Source organism: Ornithorhynchus anatinus, chromosome 18 (genome assembly GCF_004115215.2).
Source record: "Ornithorhynchus anatinus isolate Pmale09 chromosome 18, mOrnAna1.pri.v4, whole genome shotgun sequence".
Classification (NCBI taxonomy): domain Eukaryota; kingdom Metazoa; phylum Chordata; class Mammalia; order Monotremata; family Ornithorhynchidae; genus Ornithorhynchus; species Ornithorhynchus anatinus.
This window is the reverse complement of record NC_041745.1, coordinates 8,146,621-8,171,777: the sequence shown is the minus strand read 5'-3', so window position 1 is coordinate 8,171,777 and position 25,157 is coordinate 8,146,621. Positions and strand designations below refer to the sequence as shown.

Genomic DNA, 25,157 nt, shown 5'->3' with positions numbered 1-25,157 from the left:
ATCAAGGGTATTTATTGAGCACTTGCTGTGTGCAGAGCACTGCACTAAGCACTTGGGAGAGCACGATACAATGGAGCCAGTAGACAAGTTCCCTGCCCACAGTGAGCTTACAGTCTAGAGCGGGAGACAGACGTTAATAGCCTCAGTCTCATTGTCTGTGAAATGGGGAATCAACCTCTGGTCCCTCTCCCCGTTAAAATCGTGAGTATTATGTGGGTCAGGGACTGTATCTGACCTGATTTTCTTGTATCTGCCTCGGCTCTCATTACAATGCTCGGCACACAATAAGCGCTTAACAAATGCCAGTTTTAATTATTATCATCACCTTCTCCCCCAACACCGTGTTTCTCGGCAAAGAAGAACCTTGGAAGTCAGAGGGGGTGAGGAGAAGAGACCCACGCTGGTTGGGTCCTCAGAGGGACTAAGATGATAAGCCCCGGTTCCTAGGATCATTTTTCCTTGTAATGAGCCCCACTAGTGGAATAGGCAGAGAAAATCCTTCAAGCTGCCGCTACGTGAATTCTGCAGCTAAAATGAAAAACACTTCAAACGGAACTTGAAGGATTACTAAATCCCATTTGAATTTTCAAAGGCTTTCGCCTTTAGCAGCACCAAGTTGTCCAGATAGACCTCGGTCGCCCACTCGAGGTGGTGCTCCTCCCAGAACAAGAATGCTCTGAACAAAAAACAGCCTCCCCTAGTCATTTTCCCGACAGGAACCCTGGGATACGTCCGTTGGCTCTTTGTTGTTAAGTTCCATTACCTGCTCCGACGAACCCCAAGAATGCAAGGATCAGCAGGGGAGAACCGCTCGCGAAGACACCAAACACGAAGTTGAACAGAGGAGAAAGGAGAATGGTGGCCCACATGAGAAAATTCAGCAGAGTCCACGGTCTTCTCGTGGGCTTAATCTGCTCCCCAGGAAAAACTCCTTTCTGCTTATACATCTCTTGCAAGGCATCCTGGGAAGGACACAGAAACCAGGTTCCTTTCCCGTACTTTAAAGTTTAATTTCACCGCAGCATCTGCCCCATTTCCACGCCCCCCAGCCGCCGCACCAGCACTTCCAGCTCTCTTGTCTACTCGGGGGACCCTCCCCCACCCCACCACTCTCCACACCCAGCACTTCACTCCCTTGAACTGCTTACCGACACTCTTTCGGGACCTCTTTCCCAAAGGAACCAGGTGTTGATTCAGAATAAAAAAGTGCATTTACCTTGTCTTGATAAAGTTTATGGAGCCAATTTGCCGCCTCCTTTTCATCTAGTGGGATATCCTCCAGTGGAAATCGCCTAGTTCATCGGACAGATTAAAAGCAAAGTGAGTCTCCCAGTTGGCTACCTGCAACATGGTAGTGCCCGGGTGCGCTGCTGGTGAACTTGAACCCCGACACACCGTCTCTGGTGTTTGTTCCCCCCAACCCCAGGTCCTTCTGACACCCAGTCCCTTCTGTTCTGTTGGCATAAGAAGGGTGGGAAGAGCAGAACCACCTATTGTTCAGAGATGACACTCCTGACAGGAGTCTGGCTATGCTGGCGGAGGGGATCTATGACCTGAGTGAAAATTCAACACCCGGAGGTTGGGGGGTGCGTGGGGGAGAGGAGGAGAAGGGGGGCGGAGAGAGCAGCGTGCTTTGGTGGATAAAGCCCGGGCCTGGGAATCAGGTGGTCATGGGTTCTAATCCCAGCTCTGCCACTTGTCTGCTGTGTGACCTTGGGCAAGTCACTTTATTTCTCTGTGCCTCAGTTACCTCATCTGTAAAATGGGGATTGAGACTGTGAGCCCCACGTGGGACAGGGACTGTGTCCAACTTGATTTGCTTGTATCCACCCCAGTGCTTAGTACAGTGGCTGGCACGTAGTAAGCGCTTACAAATACCATCACTATTATAAGCGCTTAGTGCAGTGTTCTGCATACAGTAAGTGTTCAATAAATACGACTGAATGAATGAGAGAGAAAGAGAGGGGGATGGGGGTGGTGAGAGGACAGTCACCAAAGGCCTCCTAAGGATAAGTCATTTCAGAAGGTCTCTGAAGATGGGGAGAAAATGGTGGTCTTCCAGGTGGGCAGGAGGGAGGGTGCAAGCAAAAAGTTGGGAGGCATGAGAGATGACAATTAGGCACTGTGAGCAGGCTGGTATTAGAGGAGCGAAGTGTGTGGGCTGGGCTGTGATGGGAGAGGAGCGAGGAGAAGAAGGGAGCACTCTCTGCCTTCCCTCCCTCTCCCCATCCCTCCTCCTTCCTCGAAGCAGATCCCTAAACCTGGAGCCTCCAGGGATGGTGGTCATTGGGCGGGGAAATCATGCCTTATACGCGGCAATCTATGTGATATCCTCAACGGTGGAGGGTAGGCCAGATTTTGGGTTGAAAATGGCTGCTTCCAGACCCTAAGTGACAAGGGGTCTGCTTTGTAGCTTCAGGTCCCTGGCCGTTCGGGACACACGCTGCTCAGACATCAACAGTTAAAAGGGGAAGGGTCGAGCACCGCAGCACAGGTGCACGAGTGGTCCTTGCAGTAGTTGTGATGGTTTGCGCCAAACCATGCACGCGCTCGCCAGCCTCGCCCCGTAACCTGTCGGCTCGAACTGCAGGCCGGCCAGTCGGGAGGATGGATGTGGTCACGGACGGAGCATCTCCGAGACCTCGGCGGCCGCAGAACCCACTGTGCCCTTGCCCATTTCACCCTTGGTTTCTTGCCTAGGAGGCAGACCCTCGGAGAGGGGGGCTTAGGGATAGGAAGGGAGGACCAGAGCCCAAAGAACTGGCCACCCGACCACCCGAATGGGATCACCCCAGACGTTCACAAACGGACCCTGCTCACCTGACACACATATCTGCCTCGTACTTTTTCCCATATAGGATCCCCAGTAAAGATGGGTTCTTATTTCCTCTGAAATTTAGTGTTACATCATACACAGCTGCAACTGTGAAAGGAAAGAAAACCCAAGCATTATCTACCCCTGCCTGCCTAAGGGCCGCCCAGTCACGCAACCCCTCCAAACTTAACTTGGAACCCACCGACTTAGTATCCCGGGCCAAATAAGAAAGAGAAAAATAATGCTAGTATCTGTTATATGCTTACTAAGTGTCAAGCACTGTGCTAAGCACTGGAGTAGATACCACACAATCAAGTCGGCACTGTCCCTGTCTCACCTGGGGCTTCCAGTCTAACAGGAGAGGAGAACAATATTTAATCCTCATTTTACCCATGAGGAAACTGTGGCGCAATGAAGTGACTTACCCAAGGTCACATGTGGCCTAGTGGATAGACCATGGGCCTGGGAGTCACAAGGTAATGGGTTTCTCATCCCACCTCCACCCCTTGTCTGCTGCACGACCTTGGGCAAGGCACTTCACTTTTTTGGGCCTCAGTTACCCCATCTGTAAAATGGGGATGAAGACTGGGAGCCCCGTGTGGGACAGGGACTGTGTCCAATCCAATTATCTTGTATCTACCACAGTGCTTAGAACAGTGCCTGGCACATAGTAAGTGATTAACAAATACTATTATTATTATGTGGCAGAGCCGAAATTAGAACCCAGGGCTCCTAACTCCCAGCCCTGAATCCTTTCCACTAGGCCACAAGACCTGCAGAGCATTCTGAGTCGCCATTTTCCTTTTATAAACATGGACCCCTCCAAACCCGTGGACCCTTCTGATTTCCCACCCGACAGAGGGTGCCCGAATGGTCAAACGGCCCCCCGCCGTGGCCAAGGCTGCTACCTACCCGTCCCCCTGAGACACTGGACGGCCGTGGTGAAGCCTTTGGTTCGAGGCAGCAGGTGATACTTCAGCTTAGGCAACCCCTTCGATTCAGCCACCTCCATGCTGATGCGGTGTTTTGTCTCCGTAAAACGAGTCCCTTCACAGTACAGGAGAAACTAAGATGGGAACAGAGAAAACCAGGTAACTGTACTGTAGCTGGGCAGAAGATGGTGCAGAGAACTGGAGTCTGAGGGAGTCTTTCCTTCTCTTCTCTCCCTCCCCGCCGCTCGTCTCCCCATCATGCAGCTTTTTTTCCTTAAGATCGCAGATATCAGAGCAACGCTTCTGGGTGACGTCCCTACAAAGAGGACGGTTTAATTCCAGAATTGTATTCAGCACCTTGGCTGTTTGGAATTCATTTCCAGAGCAGATAATTAAATGTCTGGTTGGCTCTTAAAGGACCTGAAGCACACACTTGCAGAGATGAAAGGAAATTTCAAGGTGTCTTTTTAAGTGGCAGCTTGTCCTCTAAGACATGTCGAACATACGAAAAGCTTTCGGCTTAATAGCGGCGATAGCTCAGCGTTAGAAATGCTGGAATCATTGTAAGGGTTGACACTAAAGGCCAATTTCTATCCTTCAGAGCTATGATGGAAATCCACCGCACACTCTGAACCTCTGCCCACCTATTCTGAATGTGAAGGAGGCTTATTTCCATTTCTTGACAGTAAAATCCTGTTGAGAAGTAGGGAGAGAAAGAGAGAGAGAGAGAGGCAGGAGAGAGAAAGAAAGGTAGGAGAGAGACAGCGCGTGCTTTCTATGCTGGGAGGAAAAAAAAAATCCACACTCAAAATGGGGTTTGTAATAATAATAACTGTGATATTTGTTAAGCGCTTACTATGTGCCAGACACAATACTAAAGTTCTAGGGTGGATACAAGCAAATCGGGTTGGACACAGTTCCCGTTCCACATGGGACTCACGGTCTCTATCGCCATTACAGATGAGGTAACTGAGGCCCAGAGAAGTGAAGTGACTTACCCAAGGTCACAGAGGAGGCAAGTGGCAGAGACGGGATTAGAACCCATGACCTTCTGAGTCCCGGGCCAGTGCTCTACCCACTACACCATGCTGCTTCTCAGAGTTTGTATGTGGCATGTAGAAACTGTGCAGTTTCTCACCACGGTCTGTGGACCGGACCTGGAACCAGGTCCGTGACCAGGCTATTCCTGACCCAGGGGAGCTGGGGCGAAGGGGAGGTGGGCCGAGGGGAGGATGGGGGGAGGCCATGGGAAGGCCTCAGTCTCCTCTTCTCGCCAATACAGAGCTGCTGGGGGGGTCTGGAGCAGAACCAGCCAGAAGGAGCCCCAAGATGGCCGGAGGGTCATCTGAAAGCAGAATCCAACTCCTGCCACCCTCTCCCACTCTCTCCGGGGAGCTCCTTGTGGGCAGGGCCCAAGCCGACCGGTTCCGTTGGTCTGTACCCCCACGAGGGCTTAGTCCAGGAAGCGCTCAATGAATACCGCCAACTGACTGATAGATCCCTGGCTTCCAACCCTCAGGGAGGGGCTGAAAGACTTAGAACCTCTGCTCGAGCTGGAGAATTTGGGACTGTCTCCCCTGGCCTGCCGCTAATGAACTTTCAAAAAGTTAGCGCCCAATTTAGGGGGTTACTGACCGACTCAGGACTAAACATGGATGTGCACCGGCTCCCAATCCCTGGCGAGTGCGCTAGCCACCTCGGACACTTACCCACATATACTCGGGGTAATCGGACAGGCGTTTCAACCCCTCGATCACAGTGTGCCTGTCCTCTTCCCATTTCCGCTTGCAGAAAACAATCTCTAAAAAGTACCACGTCCAGCCAATGAGGGGCACGTAGAGCAGTTCCTTCTTAGCCAAAACTTTCGAGCTCTGTGAAAAAGAAACAAAAGGTGAAAAATCAATGTAGTAATCATAGTATTTATTAAGTGCTTACTGTGTGCAGAGTCCTGTTCCAAACACGGAAAAAATACACAGATGGGGATCAGACACCGGCCCTGTTCCTCGAGGGCCTGGCAATATCTCCGTGGGTCAGATTTAATCGGAAAGCCCGGGGGCGGTGCTTACTGCTGTTCACCCTCCCAGCTGCCACTCATCCCTCGTCCTGCGCCGGGCACTGAGAACGCATGCCCTTCTCCTCCTGGCACGTTTTCACTTTGCCATGTTACGGCTGCCAAGTGAGAACGCGGAGGAGGTGGAAGCACCAAGGGAAACGGTGGTGGACAGGTCTCGTGGCGCCAATCCAAGCGGGTGGACTGTAAGGCCGGCATTCCTTAACGTGGGCTTCGTCAGGAGGTTCTAGTTCTGGGAGAACTGAGTGTGCGGTCACCTGCGGCGGGTGGCCGCCCCACGGGAGGCACACACAGGGTCCTTTTTGATTTCAAACAAGAAGGGAAGAGGGAGGGTGAGGGAAACATAGGGAGAACTGGGAGGAACACGGCAGTTAGGCCTAAGAAACGGGGTGAGGGAGGGCTAAAGTGGAGAGAAGCCAGGAGCCCCAGAGGAAGCAAAATGGAGAAACTGCCAAAATTGTTCAGCATTTACCCACAGTCTTATGGGGTAATGTTCTGACCCGCAGTGCTGCCTCAGCAAGGCGCTCCATTGGGGAGGGTCAAGGAGCACTGTGTAACCTCACCCATCCCCCATGAGGAGTGGACAATCAGATGTCCTTTAGTGAAGGGTCAATCAGAAATATGCTTATTCAATTACTGATTTTGATTACTCCGTATGGAAATACTTTTACATGTCTGCCTCCCCCATTAGAGGGTGGCTCTGGGTGGGCGGGGACCGGGTCGCTTTGTTTTGTTCTTCCCAGGCGCTCAGTACAGTGGATTGCTCCTAGGGGGTGCTCAATAGATGCTGCTGCTGTTGCTATAGCTAGGAGACGGAGTTTTCTGATGGCGCATGTAAGAGGGAAGTTGTGGTTGGCTTGTAAGAGGGAAGTTGTGGTTGCCTTATGCCTTTTTGGTCAAGGGATGACCTACCTGTTAACTACCAAACAACCCATTAATGGAGGCATTTACTGAGCACCTACTGTGTGCAGAGCGCTGGGCTAAGTGCTTGGGAGGATACAACAGAACTGAGTAGGTAGACCCGATCCCTGACGTCGAGGAGCTTGCAACCACTCGGTCATTCAACGGCCCCTGGCTGGTCCCGAGCTTTCAGGGAGGACAGATATAGATCCACACCCCGAAACCCACCCAGGGGCACGGAGTCACAAGCACCGTGATCAGCGGGGGGCACCGTCGGCTCTGGGGCCAGGCAGACAGCACTCACCCCCAGGACGCCGAACCTCTCGCACATGGTCCAGCCACACAGAAAGTCGATTTCATAGTTGTGATTGAGGATGATGACCACGTGCTCCTTCCCAAACTTGTCCACTGTGGCCTGGTCCGTGAATAAAGTGCACTCTGTGCCCGACCACCATTCCAGCAACATCACTAGTTCTGGGGAACACGAAGCAAACAGAGAAACCGATAACCGAGACTGAAAGCCCATTGAAATCCCCTTCATCTCCATTAGTTTATGATTCCTTGATCAATCAGAAATACCTAATCAAAGACTGCCCCTAGGGGGTCCCACCTGGGTTCAAGGCTAATGAACATTTTTGATCAATAATTTTACCATGTTCACTAGGTTAATGGATGCCACTAAGTGGGGGGAAATGGGCAGAATTTCAGAGAATAGGAGTAGAATTCGATCGATAGTATTTACTGAGTGCTTTCTGTTCGCAGAGCACTGTATTAAGCACGTGGGAGAGTACAACAGAGTTAATGGACATCATCCCTGTCTACAAGAAGTTGAATTATTTCACCTAGAGAGGCGGCGGCTGAGGACTGACTTAATAGTGGCCCTAGTTACCCTGCAGCAAGAAAAACTGATGTGAAACCACAGGAGGAGGATGACTAAACTCCTGAGGACCTGGGTTCTAATCGCGGCTCTACCGCTTACCCACTGTGTAACTTTAGGCAAATTGAGGGCTTTCTCTGCGCTCCAGTTTCCTCATCTGAAAAATGGGAATTCAATCCCATCCTACCTCCTACTTAGAGAAGCAGCGTGGCTCAGCGGAAAGAGCATGGACTTGGGAATCAGAGGTCATGGGTTCGAATCCAAGCTCTGCCACTTGTCAGCTGTGTGACTTGGGCAAGCCACTTAACTTCTCTGTGCCTCAGCTACCTCATCTGTAAAATGGGGATGAAGACTGTGAGCCTCATGTGGGGCAACCTGATTACCCTGTATCTCCCCCAGTGCTTAGAACAGTGCGCTGCACATAGTAAGCGCTTAACAAATACCAACATTATTATTATTGTTATTAGACCATGAGCCCTTTGTCAGACAGGGACATTTTCCAGCTGGCTTCTATCCTACCTATGCTATCCCTTGGCACAGTGTTTGGTACATAGGTAAACAGTAAACCAATACCACAATCATTATTATCACCTTCACTCTCCTCTTCTGGAGACCGACAAGAAAAAAAAACAGGAAACCAACCATTTGGGGGTGGTCTGACTAGCGCCCAGACGGGAAACACTGGGTTGGACAAAGTGGCCTTCCAGCACTGGAAGCATAAACTTTCCTGACCAAACCCTCTCCATTTTGTTGGGGGCGATTTAGATACCATGACGGTTTGATTGAAGAAATCAGCAGTCACGGAAGTCAGCCTCGACTGCAGCCCCACCGCAGGGTGGCCACAACACACCGGTGTCTCCTTTGGTCAGGGCCACCGTGGGCCTCGCTCGCTTGGCAAGCCGATGGGCAGAGCCAGCGGAAGCCTACAGTCCTGGATCGACACTTCTGGCTGGCACCATTAAGGCTTCCCGGAGGTGAGGCGGAGGATTAATTGAGTACCCCCGGATCAGGTCTCACCCATTTAAAGTCCTTGGAGTCGACCCATTAAGTGAATCGGTGAGTCTGCCACTTTGAATAAGAAGTCACACTTTGGGGCTTCCAACTCCTTGGCCTTTTACTTGCCTGAAAGGCCAATTCTTTATCATTTTCTAAAGCAGCAACCTCACTTTCTCCCCCTCTGCTTGGACTGGCATTTTCCTCATTCCCTCCCCTTTCAGATTGGGCGCCAGACCCCAGACAAATCCAACTTTTTTTTCACTCGCAGTCAGGCATCTTCTGCAGAGATGGAAATGTGTTTGGCATTGCTTCTGTCCTAGTGGGGGTTCAGGTACACCTTTTACCACAAAACAGCCTTCACCGAGAATGGGGGCCTGTCAGATCTTGTGGGGTTCAATTCCATAGCCAGGCTTTCCTCCACTGCATTTTGGATTTTACTAAAAAGTGTGAAAGATAACTTCCCCCAGAGGACTCCTATCTCGCTGATACAATTTAAGTGGGTTTGGTGTTTTTTTCCCCCCCAGTTTCAACTGTTAGTTCCAGGAAGCCTAGGAATGGCTTGGAGAAGCAGCTTGGGCTAGTGGAAAGAGCCTGGACGTGGGAGTCAGAGGACCCGGGTTCTAATCCCAGCTCTGACAATTCCTTGCTGGGTGACTTTGTACCTCAGTCTCCTCAACTGGAAAACAGGGATTAAATACCTGTCCTCCTTCCCTCCTTGGACTGTGAGCCCCATGCAGGACAGGGACTGCATCTGACCTAATTAACTTATTCCTACCCCAGCGCTTTGAATAGTGTTGCCACTTAGAAAGCGCTTGTCAAATGCCATTTAAAAAACCCCAGAAGTTTCTCAAAATCAGCAGTGAGCCAGGGCTCCGGCAAAATCAACACAGATCTAGGAATGGGGCTGAAAAATTAACGTGTACTCCCTCAGAGTAGGGAAATTTGGGGTCTATGGGTGCAGGGTGGTTGGTTCTCCTAGCACTCACTATATGTTGAAGCTTTGGCCATCACAGATTTTCAGGGTAATTTAGTCCTCTCACTCGATATGAAAATTGGAACTGTCAAAACTGTAGGTGCTTTGTGCCGTCCCCGCTACTTTTGTTTGTTGGAGTCGGCATCCCGGAGACGCTGTGTGTACACAGCACGTCACCCACCTGTGCTCACCCAAAGAAGCTTCCAAATAGGACTGTCTCGTGGGGTCTGGCATCATCAAAAGAACGATTTAATTTCCCCATCTTCCCCGCAGCCCTTCAGAAGTGGCCGGTTTCATCTCAACAGCCCATGTGGTGTTTGGACACCGCAGGACGGGCGCTACCGACTTGGAAGAGCCGGTGATGAGACCGGGCCCCAGCAGAGACTCTCTCTGCTCCTGGATATTCTGGACAAGTCACTTAGCTTCTCTGGGTCTTCATTTCTTCATCTGGGAAACGGGGATTAAATATCCACTTTCTCTCTCCTACTTCGACTGTGAGGTCCACGTGGGATGGGGACTGTGCCCGACCCAATGACCTCATTTCTACCCCACTGCTTGCCATGAGGTGAGCATTTAAATATCGCTATTATCATTATTATCACTGTTTTTATTGTTATTATTAATAAGGGGTAGCCCGAGAGAGGGCTGGGGCCGGGGGGAAATGGTCCTCCTGGGAAAGAAGAAACAAAACTCTGCAAGACACTCACGGCTCCATAACGAGTAGGAAAGGCGACAGTTAACTCGGCGGTAGAGCTGCTTGTTGATTGGCCAGAGGGCCAGCGTCCACAGCTGGATGAAGTTGATGATCACCCCGCTGACCACGAAGACGAAGCCGATGAGGAGGTGCACGATGAACTGGGTCTTCAAGAATGCAAGGAGGCCCATGGTAGCCACTCAGGAGCGCGTGCAAGGGCCTTCGCTCAGAACCAGCGTCCTGCAAAGCACGGGAAGAGGCATTACTTGCAGTCTGTGGGACTTGGGGTTGGAAGATATGTCGGGGAAGAAACTCAAGAACTGCCACACTTTCTGCTGATAGTGATCACTATTAACAACAACAATAGACACCACAATGTTAGAGAAACTCAGCAATGCAACACCTGCTGATGATTATTATTAATAAATACCCTGATAAGGAAACTCAGAGTTGCTGCACTTTTTGCTTTTATCACAATTAACAACAATAACATTACATCCTACAGTAATAAAGAAACTCAGAAGTGCAGCACCTTCTGCTTATGATTATCACTATTAATAATGATACCCTAATAATAATGAAACTCAGAATGGCGATTCTTTCTGCTCATAATTATCCTCACTAATACGGTAACACATACAGCAAGAATAACAATGGAACTCAGAACCGTCAAGCTTTCTGCTCCTCTTTACTCCCACATGGGAACTTTCAGCCTGGACCAGAGGACCAGTGGTCTGTGATGCCCGTCAAACCTTGGGCACATGTTTTGTTTTGTTTTTACCCCTTCGGTTTTTAATCCTGCTACTGAAGCACAGTTGCTTCGCTGAGTCTGGGCTCTCGAGTCATATGGGCTCCAAAGGATTTATAAAGTCCCAGGTCGACTGAAATACTCAGTGCAATCAGAATAATCTCCCTCAATCATGCAATCATTTACAAGCTCCAGGAGCTTGGCCTAAGGATTTTAGATTCGATCAGTACAGAGAAACTCCTGTTCCAGATCCCTAGACTTTGTCAGGCCCGCCCTAGAAAAATGATCAGATCGTCCCCTGAACCAAAGGGAGTAGGGAGTCGGGCTTACAGATGATTTGTCTATCCCTCCACATCTCCCCCGCAAAAGTCGGGTTTAGCGATAACAACGTTGATCTCTGGGGAATCAAGCCCGTTCCCGGTGAGCCTCCCTGCTCCTCTCTGCTAAGACAGTGTGTGCTCCTCCAGGCCCTGGCTATCCCAGTCAGAGTGCCACAGGAGCCGGGATGGGGCCTGTCTCTCCGAGACCCACTCCACTCTGCTCCGCTCTGACACTCGGCGGATGATCCCGTATGTGCCGTGAAGGATCCTGTCTTTGCACTTAAAAAGAGCCCGAGCCATAGACTGCCCCAAGTGATGACTCTGAGGTGCTCCTTGCACAGGACAAGACAATTCTTTTTTCCTGGGATGTAATTCGGACAGCAGGCAAAGGGGAAAGGAAGATGCGCTGGTGAGCTGCTATCGATTGTTTTCTTTTCATTATTTCCTCCATCGGTTACGGACCGAACACCCCAACCAGCTTTTCAGGCAGATTCAAGGTGCTAACTTGGCTCTCCTGTATCGTCCGGGGCTATCGAAATGAGTAGCCGGTCTTGTCTGTCCCCAGTTGACAGGTGAAGGTATTTCAAGATCACGTCTAGGCAGGCTCTGGGAGGTAGAAACTAAGCCCAAGCCACCCTGCCAGGACTCTCAGCCAACACTACATGCAACCAAACACATCTCTCTCCTCCCCTGCCCTTCTTTAATTCCCCACCCCCCTGTGGCCCCTCCCACCAAACACAGACACATGCTTGACTAATATTCCTGCCCTGGACGGTTTACAAAGAGGACTGCTCAATTTTGTGAAAGGTGAATTATCGGAGTTTTTATCCCAGCAACAAAAGGACGGCAGCCTGATTTCCTTCCATTCCCTCCATACCCCCGGCTTCATTAGGGAGGAGGGGACCTGGGCTCCAATTCTCCCCCTTCATTCTCTCTATTTCGAGTTCCTCATTGACGTCCCTCTCCCCCAACTACCTTTGACCCCCAGGGTGAGGAGAGGTGGTGCCAAACCTTGATCAACAACTCAGAGGCAGGGCAACGGTGGTCGGGACACTGGCCGGTCAGCAGCAGTGCCGAGAACTCCCGGATCTGTTTAGACCAGAGAGTGGGGTGGGAATACTGCTTTGCCGTAACGAGGAACGTGGCTGGCTTTAATGCCTTGACCCCCAAAAAAGCGTATTAACAGAGATGAGGTGCGGCTGAGACAGTTAAGAAAGCTTCCACTTTCCTCCGAGTCATTTCCAGTCCAGGCACCTGCTTGACTGCTATAAGTCGAACGCACGCTCGGGCATGTCGGGTTGCTAATGCTCTGGAATCTTCCATCCCCTCATGGGGCCCGGGAGCTGCTCCCCAACAATAAGAACTATTGATGAGGTGATTGATGATTTGTTCAGTGCTTACTGTGTGCTGAGTCAGTCCAGGACAATCAGATGGGACACAGTCCCTATCCTACATGGGGCTCACCGTCTAAGGAGGTGGGAGAACAGGTACTGCATCCCCATTTTACAGGTGAAGAAACTGAGGCCCAGAGAAGTTAGGTGACTTGCCCCAGGTCACACAGCGAACAAGCAAGTGGCGGAATTGGGATTAGAAATCAGGGCCCCTGGCTCTCAGCCCTGCGCTCCTTCCACTACATCACATCGCTTCCCACAGGCATGCCCAAGTCATCGCTTTGGGCCTACTTTCAGGGGATGGAGGTGGAGTGGGACTGACCTGACAACTCCAGTTTTTCTCAGGCAGGCATACTGCCATAAACCAAGGGAAGTGTCAAACGAACAACCATATTTATGGAGCGCTTCCTGTGTGCAGAGCACTGTGTTAGCGCTTGGGTACTCAGAGTTGGTCAATCCCTTGCCAGCCCAACAGGATTTTACAGTCTAGTCTGGTAGCTATTGACCTGGGCTCTGGAACCAGCGAGGTCACCGGAATGGAGGAGTCATCCCTGGAAAAGCGAGTGCACTCACTGCTGGTCTCCGTTTCCCAATTCCCTCGCTCTGTTGCCCAGCTGTTCTCGATGCCCGCCGGCGGTGAAAGGACCGGCTGAAGCTGCAGGTTCAGTCTGTGTTCCCTGGGCACCCTCGGGGCCCCAAGCTCTGTTCTAAGCCCACTGTGGACGTGCCAAGATTTAGATTCAATGGAAGAGTTTGTCACCCTGGTTGGGGATTCTTGAGAAATTGGCTGTCCTGAAACTTACGGATTCCCCATCCCTCGGGCCCACAACCACAGGGAGAGGACGTGGCTTTTATGGGCTGCCAAGCTGTGGAGCTGAGAGCCAGCTATCAGGATTGCCCACTGGCAGGTCACGTGACCAAGCTCAGATTTGCCACCCAATAAAATCTTTCTGCAACCAACTTCTTCACGCATTTAAAAAAAAGACACCAAAAAACCCCAAAACATTAAAAACCCCACCTTCCATTGGCCCCAGTAGCTTATTGTATAACTGAATATACCTTTGTAAACGATCTTTATACAATGAATTTCACAATAATCTAGTCTGCCAAATTGCTCCCTTCCAATAGAGGACCCAAAGAGAGGTTAATATGCTGGGGTGGGCTTCTCCACCTCCTTTTTGCTTTCCTGTTTGAAGATCTTTAACTGCTGGTCGGGGATGGGGGCGGTGGTTCTTCATGGAGAGTAGACACTGCTGGAGAGCTGGGGTGAATACGAGATCACTATTCTGCCTCTGAAGGTCAGGAGTCCCTTCTCCACACCCCCCAGTTCTCCCTTCATTCAATGTGGGGTTGGTCTTTTTTCCCCCAAAACCTGAATTGCTTTCTTCCCACTCAGCCTGGCCTAGGGGAAAAAACAGGGGCCTGGGACCTAGGGGAAGTCACTTAATTTTCCTCCACCTGTAAAACAGGGATTAAAAAGCTGCCTCCTTCCCCCTTACACCGAGGGCCCCATGCGGACCAAGGACTGTGCCTGATCTGGCTGTCTAGTATGCATCATGGTGTTGAGCCCAGAGCAAGTGCTGAACAAATACCAGAGTTATTATTATGACTGTCTACATAAGTTCGTTTCACATTATCTGAGGAGATGAAGACCCTCCCCTCCCCCCGGCTCCTCCTCCAGCAGACTGATAAAGCAATGTACTCGGTGCTCCCTTGTCTCCTTCATCCCTCACCCCATCTACTGATCCTAAAGACTCAATTTTCCCCTTTTGCAAAAAGCCATCTAATTGTCTGATTTCCTCCGTGGTACGTTCATTGCATCCCCACCAACATTTAATAGTTACCTCGCCCACACATCCATTAAGGGTGATTTAGTGGGGTTGGGATCAAAACAGAAGGTTTTGAAGACTGATTACTGCCTAGATTGAAAAGTGGTTGTGGCCTACTAGGAAAGGAAACCTGTGGCTATTTCAGCCGATGTCATTAATTGGTGTTCCTTCCACATTTCCATAACTCGAAAGAGAATCAGGTGCCATTCGGAAGAGGAACTAGAGGAAGTCGGCAGCCCCGCAAATTTGTCGAAACCTTCCGGGTAAGCAGTAGCCTTTAAGGGCACTAAGCCTTAAAACCAAGTCTGAGAAAATGATGTATCCTGGCTGACAGCTGGCAGTCACTGCTGCAGACGCACCACAGAGCTTATTGCTAAAGCAGCCAGGGCTATGGGTCCCATACTGGCCTAGTCAGCCACGCATATGCCGGCGGCTTCGTCTCTGAAAGGCAAACACACGCAGCAAACAGGGGCCGAATATGCCTACTCGGATTCCTTTAAGATGATTCTTAAAATAATTTTATTCCACCCAAACTTAACCCAACTTCACGACTCAATAAGATTCCTCTCATTCAGCCCACATATTCAGTGTCACCAAATTCTGTCGGGTCTACCTTCACAACATCGCTAAAATATGCCCTTTCATAGCCATCCAAACTGCTAACAATGCTAATCTGAGTATTTATCATATTCTGCCTTGACTACTCTGCATCAGCCTCCTCGCTGACCTCCCTGCCTTCCATATCTCCCCACTTCAGTCCATACTTCATTCTGTCCATATTTCAATCTTCATTTAGTCCATATCTCCCCATCCCTCAAACATCACCAGTGGTGGGTCATCCACCTCCGTACTGAACAGAAACTCCTTACAAAAGCAGCATGGCCTAACTGAGAAGCAGCAAGGCCTGGTGGAAGGAACCCGGACCTGGGAGTCAGAGGAACTGCTCTGTGAATTGCTTGCTGTGTGACCTTGGGCAAGGCACTTAACTTCTCTGTGTCTCAGTTACCTCAACTGTAAAATGGGGACTAAAAACATGTTTTCCCTCCTACTTAGACTGTGAGCCCAATGAGGGACAGGGACTGTGCCTGACCTAATTAACTTGTACCCCCAGTGCTTAGAACAGTGTTTGACAAGTAGTAAGTGCTTAAGGAATACCACTAAAAAAACAACACATTAGCTTTAAGGCACTCAATCAGTTCTTTCCTTCCTACGTTAGCTGACTGATTATCTACTACAACCTTCGCTCCTCTGACACCAACCTTCTCATTGTACCATGGTCTCGTCTACCTTGCCACCAAACGCTTGCCCATGTCTTCCTGTGGCCTGAACTGCCCACGGCCTTCATATTCGACACACCACCACTCTCCCCACCTTCAAAACCTTTTTAAAAGCACATCTCCTCCCAGAGGCCTTCCTCGACTAAGCCCTCCTTTTCCCTTCTGCATCACCTTTGCGCTTGGATTTGCCCCCTTTAAACCTTTGATACTCGGGCCCTCCTCAGCTCCACAGCACTAAGGGACGCATCCCCAACTTATTTTAATGTCTGGCTCCCCTTCTAGACTACAAGCTCCTTGTAAGAGCAGGAAACATGTCTACCAACTTTGAGTATTATATTCTCCCAAGCGCTTGGTACAGTGCTCTGCACACAGTAAACACTCGATAAATACCAGTGAGTGATTGTTTCCAATACTCTAGAGAGCAAAGTTGACAACATTAATCATCAACGGGCATCTACTGAGGGTGAGTGGCCCTGATAGGCTACTGATGGCCCCTTTCCATTTATGCTTTTACGAACTGAGTGAAAGAATGACTGAGCAATCCGCTTCTCACAGCATCCTTGGGAGGAAGGGAATGGTGGCATTACAGGATTTGGAGACCCAGAGTGGTGACCTGCCATGGCCTGAGCTAAGTAAATGACCAATCGATATCAGAGCTGGACTGGACCCCGGGCTCCTGGCTCTCGGGTCCAGACGTTCCCCACTAGACAATCCCATCTCCTTGAACCTGCTCCACTGGACGGCCTCATCGCCCCCACCCCACCACCCCGTTGCCTCAGCCTGATCGGCCACACCTGCCAAGCTGCGGCTGAACTGCTCTGGTTCCATACGCAGGCTGTGGTTCAATGATGAGTTCTCTTCAGAGACATACTTTTGTCACAACCTTTCTCTGTAGGGGGCAGAATGTACGAAGATCTATTTGTCAGATGAACGTGTCCCTCCTCCTCTTTTCCCCTCCCCAAACGCAAAAATATTCCAGAAACTCTGCCCAAGAGTTATCCTGAAACGTGGTTCATTCTGATGTGAGATAGACGGTGGGAGCATCAACAACTGCAGAGAGACCATTAGGAACGTTTTGGTTAAATGGGGGGTCTAAAGCTTAATCTCTGGCATGAGAACCTTTCAGAGGGACAAGTTTAAGATGAAAACAAACTCTTACACCACACCACCTGGAGGGAAATGGTCTCACCAAGGAAAGTAGGCAAAGAGGAAGAATAAAGGAAATTTCTGACAAAATTCTCCAGCTGGCCACAGATGAGTCCGTCGATTCGGTACAACACCCCTGTGACTCAGTGGGGATAATAAAACTGGAGGTCTACAAAGTAGGCACTGGGAAAGAATAATCCGGAAACTGCCTTCTTGAATTGCCACCACACTGTAACGTGATGACCCTGAATGAAGAAGTCAACATTTGGAAAACAAGTTTTGAAAAGCGGCTGGTCAAGTGTGGCTTCTTGTTTTGAGGAAGTATTCCCCTGCCTGGCCACTTGCTCAACTTGAAAACAGGAACCTTTATTAATTATAGCCGGGAAGGGAGATGAGAAAATTTTTACTTCATGATTCAGGACTCCTTGAGCTGCTGATCTCCTACTATAACCCAGGAGAAGCAGTGTGATCCAGTGGAAAAAGCCCAGGCCTGGGGGGAGAGGACCTGGGTTGGAATTCCGGCTCTGCCTTTTGCCTGCTGTGTGACCTTGGGCAAATCAATCCACTTCACTGCTCAGTCACCTCATCTGTAATAATAATAATAATGTTGGTATTTGTTAAGCGCTTACTATGTGCAGAGCACTGTTCTAAGCGCTGGGGTAGACACAGGGGAATCAGGTTGTCCCACGTGGGGCTCACAGTCTTAATCCCCATTTTACAGATGAGGAAACTGAGGCACAGAGAAGTTAAGTGACTTGCCCACAGGCACACAGCTGACAAGTGGCAGAGCTGGGATTCGAACTCATGAGCCCTGACTCCAAAGCCCATGCTCTTTCCACTGCGCCACGCTGCTTCTAAAAAATAATGTTGGTATTAGTTAAGCGCTTACTATGTGCCGAGCACTGTTCTAAGTGCTGGGGTAGACATAGGGGAATCAGGTTGTCCCACGTGGGGCTCACAGTCTTAATCCCCATTTTACAGATGAGGGAACTGAGGCACAGAGAAGTTAAGTGACTTGCCCACAGTCACACAGCTGACAAGTGGCAGAGCTGGGATTCGAACTCATGAGCCCTGACTCCAAAGCCCGTGCTCTTTCCACTGAGCCACGCTGCTTCTCGTGAAATGGAGACTGAGGCTGTGAGCTCCATGTGGAACAGGGACTGTGTCCATCCCGATTATCTTCTATCTACCCCGGCGCTTACAACAGTGCCTGGCACCAAGTAAGACTTTAACAAATGCTATTAAAAAAAAAAAAGAACACTCAGCCTGCACCCTTCACTCCTCTAACACCGACCTACTCACTGTACCTCTGTCTCGCCGCCAACCCCTTGCCCGCCACCTCCCGCTTGTCTGGAACTCCCTCCCACTTGGTATACACGGACCGCCACCCTCCCCACCTTCAAAGTCCTCCTGAAATCACATCTCCTCCAAGATGTCTTCCCTGACTAAGCTCTCATCTCTCCTACCTGATCTTCCTTCCGCACCGCCTATGCAATCGGCTCTGCACCCCTTAAGTACTTGATATTCACCCACCCTCAGCTCCCACAGCACTTCAAAAATATGCCTAATTCACCCAGCAAGGGCTTCTTCCTCGTACTCAGCTCACAACCTGCTCCTGCCCCTTCTTGCTCCAATTTCTTGAGGCTCTAATTCCTCACATTTGTCTTAATGAACTAAATTGCATTCTCATTGTTGCTTGCTCCTAAGGTGCTTTTTGCCTCCTAAAGGGGAAAAAAAAAATCCCACCACCTTGTGAGCTCTGCTTCTCCCTTTGCTGCGGATGAAAGTTATTTACCCTTCAGACAACAAAGGTGAAGTGGGGTGAGCTGAATGCTACAGTCCAGCTCTTTTTTTTTTCCAATTGTATTTTTCAGTTAATTGGGCTTTGAAAAACTCATTCATCTCCTGAATTCTGAAATCTCCATTAGCCACAGGTAATTATGTCTGTGTGCTAAGACTAAAACACAGCAGGAACTCCCAGAGTTTGATACCAATTAGGAAACAAAGTGGCCAATTCAACCCGGGGCTTTAAGCACCAGGCACATCTTAAATGAATTATGACGTTATATATTAACAGTGATGTCTGCTAAGTGCCTACCACATGCCAAGCACTGTACAAAGCACCGGGGTAGATGCAAGACGAATCAGACCGGGCACAGTCCCTGTCACACAAGGAGCTCACGATTTAAGTAGGAAGGAAAAAAAGGGATCTAATCATTACATGGAATGTTTTATGTTTTACTGGAGAGGAAACTGAGGCACAGAGAAGTTAAGTGACTTGGCAGAGGTGGAATTAGAACCCAGGGCCTCTGACTCCTAGGTCCGTGCTCTTTCCATTAGACCATGCTGCTTCTGGTCCTCGGTTTGAAAGGGGGGAATAAAGTCCCCCAAAGCTAGAACACAGTTCTGTTTAAACAGATTTTTCATCCAATAAGTGGCAGAAGGCAATACTGTCCAGTGAGAATGTGATCATGAGCACGGCAAGAAGGGTGATGTGATTCAGATTTCACTAGAATAGTCTGAATTACCCTCCTATTACACCGCACTTCATAAATTGTTTGAACCCCACCCTCCCAACACACATACACACGATTTTTTGAAACAAGGCAGTCAAGTACCAGTGTGGAATTAAGATTCCAGAGACTGTGAGAGGGCTAAGAGACCCCTCTTGTTTGAACCAAATACTGAGATCACGCATAGACCAGGGTTCTACCAAGTGCTTCTGGCTTGATGGACTAACCTACATATTACTTGAACCTCGCTAAGGGAGTGGAGGGATGCTTCATGATAAAGTCAGAAGAAACAGAGGCCTTTTAGCTAGAGATGAGAAAGGTGGAAGAGAAGGGGAAGGAGAAAAGAAGAGGGGACAGGGAGGGATACCCACACAGGAGGAAGAGGAAGAAAGCAGAGAGCAGATCAAGGGGTAATAACAATAATGATGGTATTTATTAAACAATTTCTTTGTGGCAAGCACTGTTCTAAGCACTGGGGTGGATACAAGGCAATCAGATTGTCCCACGTGGGGCTCATGGTCTTCATCCCCATTTTACAGATGAGGTAACTGAGGCACAGAGAAGTTAGGTGACTTGCCCAAAGTCACACAGCTGACGAGTGGCAGAGGCAGGATTAGAACCTAGGTCCGCTGACTCTCAAGCCCGGGCTCTTTCCACTAAGCCACTCTGCTTCTGCTTCTTGGCCCAACAGGGCCAAGATTAAGTTCTCAAGGGGCACAGTCAGGGAACTGGGGTAGTTTGTCGATTTAGATTTGCCTTTCTGAATCAGCAGATGCAAAGTACCTCATTTGCTCCTTGCCTTCTAGGCCTGCTCTGGAGACACTTTTAACCCAATTTATTTTTTTTGGACAGCACTTTCCAACTTCCTCTTAAAGTGGAGCACCAATCTGGAATGGCAGGACACCCTGGGACGGGCCTTCTTGGACAGTGATGGGGGTGGGGTGGGGGGGGGCGCCTGAGGGTAAGGCTTCCAGGCTCCAGGCCCCTGTCAATGGTCTCTCCTCCTCATCTCCCCAGGTGGGGGGGGGGGGGGGGTAGCACCTCACCTTTTGGCCATTAGCACCTCTCCCGGAGCAGAGTTGAGGGTTAGAGGGAGGAGAGGAAACTCTTCCCTAACAGGAGGGATTTAGATTGTCTGTGAATTTCAATCATTTGTTCTCACCCCACCTTTTACTGAGGGGATCGAGAATCAGCTGTGGGGCCCAATTCACCCTAGTATTGGGAAAATCCCTAAGATGCCTGTCTTGATTAGTTTTCATTTACCCTCTGCTACGATTCCCTGAACTTTCTAATAAAAATTAAGTAAAAAAAGCTTTTGGACTGAAAGGTACACCCCTTTTTTTAACCCAAACCTCTGTGATAAAGTATATCATTCTTAATTTCAAAGAAGACTATTGACTGATGCCGATACGATAAACTTCGATAAACTTCGATAAACTTCCTGAGTGCCGGCATCACGTCACCCTAGGTTTACAACTGCACCTTGGTCAGATGATTAACCCATAGCTACTCATTACCCACTAATCAATGAGACATTCTAAATCTCTAAGCTGGTCGCTTTGTGGCCTAAATTTTAAGCAGGCGTTCAAGAGCAAACTTATGTCCAAACACATGAGACTGATCAAGTGCCTAAAGCTCTGAGGTTAAGGAGCTTTAAAAAGCACTCTGAAAACTGAGGGTAGATTCAATCTTTGCCCTAGTGTAGCTCAAATATTTTTCCTAAACTACAAAATGGTAGAAACCTGGATGTAATGTTGACTTGAGACTTTAGCAAGTCACCCACACTTTGCACACACACAAAAATACACTTATACATGTCAGTGCCTACACACACGTTTAGATACCCAGATGTAGTCTTTACCGTTTCAATACAAAGAGTGAGGGGCTACATGCTGAGTCTTTGTGCTATCGAGCAGGCTGGAGGCCTAGAGGAAAGGTTGCAGCCCTGCAAATCGGGAGACTTTCCTTATCGGGAGACTTTATCACCTCCGGCTTTGCCACTTGCAAGCCCCTTGCCTGCTGCATGACCAAGAGGACAAGTCGCTTCACTGCTCAGTGCTTCAGGTGTTGCACAATAACGATAATGAAAGTAGTAAATGTATTAAGCACTTAATATTTACCCAGCATTTTATTAAGCCCTGGGGAGGGTGGGATGGACATCAATCAATCAATGGTGTTTATTGAGCACTGACTTGCTCTCACTGCATTAAGTGGTTGGGAGATATAATGCAACAGAATTAGCAGGGCATTCCATTCCTTCCCTGCCCAGTCGAGATAAAAGATAATCAGGTAGATTAAAACTATAGAACTGTGGGATTTGATGCCTGTTATTAATAATAATAATAATGGTATTCGTTAAGCACTCACTATGTGCCAAGCACTGTTCTGACTGTTGGGGCACATAGAAGAAAATCAGGTTGACCCACTTGGGGCTCACAGTCTTAATTCTCATTTTACAGATGAGGTAACTGAGGCTCAGAGAAGTTAAAGTCACCTGGAAGGAGCAGCTAATTGAAGAGTTTTTAACTTAGAGGTCTTTTATATCTAAGCCCATCAGTATCCCTACGAGTTTAATCAAAACAGAGTCGCAATCAGGGATTGGTCTTTATACACACACACACACAGTCCCAGACATCCCAGCAATTTAAGTAATTTAAGGTAAAACCATGCAGAAACTGCCAATAGGAAGATTTTAAAGTTACTTGTCTTGGTGTTCAATCATATCTTCATGACTGGAAGGATAAGCATCCCTGACCGCCAGATCTCATCAGACAGAAAAATGGAGCCGTTTAAGTAAGTACCATAGTGCGAGACTGGCTTACAGCGGGTTCTTACAGATTCTGCTGCTTTGCTGGTTCCATCCAAGCTTCCAGACAGGAGGCAACTAATTTTGGTGGCAGAGAAAGCTTCCCTCCTTCCTGATTCAGTAAAGTGAAGAATATGTTCATGAGAAAGGACAAAAATGAGAGAGGGTTCAAAGAAGGAGACAGGGATTCTGGCCTTATAGTTTACGTACAAATCTGTTTTCAGAATCCCGTGGGTGATAGACTGAAAGGCTTCTCTAACCCCTGGAATGTGGTATTTTCGTCCTTTTCTCAGTTCCATCCATCAGTCAATGGTATTTGAGTGCTTACTATGTGCAGATCACTGAATCAAGCGCTTGGGAGAATACAATATATCGTAGACACGTTCGAGCTTACAGTCCCCCTCTCCACTGATTATCAGAAGCAGTTGTAGCAGTAGTAGTATTTACTGAGCACCTACTTGGTTGGCGTGCTGTACTGGGTGCCGGAGAAGAACAGAATAAAAGAGTAAAAAGTCTCTTGCCTCGAAGGAGATTACACTCTAATGGGAGCAATGACCATGATGACAAAAGCAACAATAATGGTTGTATTATTTAGGTGGTCACTATTGTGCTAAGTGCTGGGGTAGATACCAGGTAATCCAGTTGGACACCGTCTCTGTCCCCAGTGGGGCTCACAGTCGGAGTAAGAGGGAAAACAGGCATCGAAACCCCCATTTTACAGATAGGGAAACTGAGGCCCAGAGAAGTGAAGTGACCCGCAGGCAAGTGGCTGAGCCAGGACTACAACTCAGGGCCTTCTCTTTTGGCTGCAATTGGGACCCTCCCAAGCACTTAGTACAGCGCTCTGCACACAGTTAGCGGTCAATAAATACCACAGACTGATCGACTGCATTCGAATTCCACTCAAGCAGCAAGGCCTAGTGGAGACAGTACAGGACTGGGAGTCAGAAGGACCTGGGTTCTAATCCCGACTCTGCCAACTGCTTGCTGTGTGACCTTGGGCAAGTCATTAACTTCTCCTTACCCGAGCTTCCTCAACTGTAAAATGGGAATACCCCGTTCGCCCGCCTACTTACACTGTGAACCCCATGTGGAACAGGGACCGTGTCAACCTAATTAATTTGTACCTACCCCAGCGCTTGGAATGGTATTTGACAGGCAGTTAGCGCTGAAATACCACAAAGAAAAAACACCAGCACGCCGGCTTGGTTGAGAATTGACTGCAGAAGAAAGCTCTGGATTTGCCTCGGGCCTCTCCTGCGTTAGCTCCGGAAGAGCGCTTTCCTGCAGCATAAGAAAGGAAATGTAGGAAATGTATCCCTTGCCTAGTTCCTCTCCCGACAGCTGCTCGCCAGGCTGCTTCATCTGCTGCCATGGTCTCCCAAGACCCCACTGCTCCGTCGTTGCGTTGAGGTCGGGGTCTTTAAATATACATAGGCTAGGGTGCGGACCGATAGTGATGGCATTACTCTCCTCCTGCAGCATTCCACTCAGCCAGAAGTTCAGTGCTTCCATCCGGCCACCCCGATCAAGAAATGCCTGATCCTCCCTCTTCTAGATGGTGAGCCCGTTGTTGGGTAGGGACTGTCTCTATTTGTTGCTGAATTGTACTTTTCAAGTGCTTAGGACAGTGCTCTGCACACAGTAAGCGCTCAACAAATACGAATGAATGAATGAATGAATGAACGAATGAATGAATGAATGAATGAAATGCTTCTTCACTGGGGGAGGGTGGTCAAAGTTACCACAGAAGCACCTAGTGTGCTAGGCAGGCCGTATGGCCTAGCAGAGAGAGTCCTGGTCAAGGAGGCAAGGGGCCTGTGGTCTGTTCCAGCTCTGGGGTCTAGGCCTTGCCCTCCCCACCTGTAAAATGGACACCATAACACTGCCTCTTCCGACTCCACAGGCTGCAGGGCCACCACCATGTGAGGATGCGAGGTGACTGATGCAACAGGGCTTGGTAAAAAATAAAAACCACCCCATCAATCAATCAATCAATGAGATTATTTATTGAGGGCTTACTGTGTGCTAAGCGTGTGTTGCAGATACAATACAACGGAGTTCGTAGGCACGATCCCTGCCCACAAGAAGCTCTCAGCTGACCCTAGGCTTACAAGAAGAGGGAAGATTAGAACACTTGGAAAAGTCTTTCCCATCCCTGGCTTCAAGAATTTGGTGATCTTCCCAAAGAATTCAATGGCACTGGGGACACTTTTTGCTGAAACTCTAAGTTCATGCTAGTCCACAGGGTAGAGCTGCATCTCAAACCGGGCGGCAAATATCACCGTGCTTTAACGATGCCACAAAACAGCATTTTGGAAGCTTGCCAGGCTGCTACACAGTCAATCTGTGCCGCAGTTAGGAGGTAGGATATAATAGGGAAATCGGTCTTATAAAAATTTAAAGAACAGCTTCCAGCTCCCACCTGAAAACTGTCAGCTGTATAGTAATGCCTGCAACATCCAGGGACATCCTGTTTTTGATGGCTTCTTGCAGGAACCTTCAGGGCTTCCTTCTCTTCCTCTCAGAATCTAAAATGTTCTGCGGCGATCCATCTACCGCCAAATCGTTTCACTGGGCTTACGGCTCATGGAGATGTGAGTTTAGGAGGGCTCTGAAGATGAGGAGAGGGGGTCGGCTCCACCCAGGTCAGATCCTGGCCTCATTCCGGTGGTGGAGTGGGAATGAAAGGAGCCAGAAGAAGGGGAGGGCCAAGCAGGGGGCTATGAAGGTTTCTGTCAGAAGAATAATAACTGTGATATTTAAATGCTCACTACTTGCCAATCACCTTGCCAGGCAGTGGGGTAGATGCAATCAGATCAGACACAGTACCTGTCCCACAAGTGACCTGCAGTCTAAGAGGAGTGGA

At 49.1% G+C, this 25,157-nt stretch overlaps 1 protein-coding gene and 1 long non-coding RNA gene across 2 annotated transcripts in view; one reads left to right on the top strand and one right to left on the bottom strand.

The window, feature by feature from the left end:
* LOC114818235 overlaps positions 1–10,043 on the top strand; it is a 32,009-nt gene extending 21,966 nt beyond the window's left edge. Inside the window, exons 3-4 of the long non-coding RNA XR_003766078.1 lie at positions 8,361–8,651; positions 9,838–10,043. This is a non-coding gene — a long non-coding RNA (uncharacterized LOC114818235). The remainder of the gene's footprint in view (positions 1–8,360; positions 8,652–9,837) is intronic.
* Positions 1–25,157, bottom strand: part of AGPAT3 (1-acylglycerol-3-phosphate O-acyltransferase 3) — a 63,720-nt gene that overhangs the window by 3,447 nt on the left and 35,116 nt on the right. Inside the window, exons 3-9 of the mRNA XM_029083129.1 lie at positions 10,272–10,498; positions 7,023–7,192; positions 5,457–5,618; positions 3,728–3,881; positions 2,821–2,923; positions 1,217–1,292; positions 764–962 (exon numbers count right to left, since the gene is read on the bottom strand). Coding sequence (XP_028938962.1) covers positions 764–962; positions 1,217–1,292; positions 2,821–2,923; positions 3,728–3,881; positions 5,457–5,618; positions 7,023–7,192; positions 10,272–10,449 — 1,042 coding nt within the window. The 5' untranslated portion in view covers positions 10,450–10,498. The remainder of the gene's footprint in view (positions 1–763; positions 963–1,216; positions 1,293–2,820; positions 2,924–3,727; positions 3,882–5,456; positions 5,619–7,022; positions 7,193–10,271; positions 10,499–25,157) is intronic.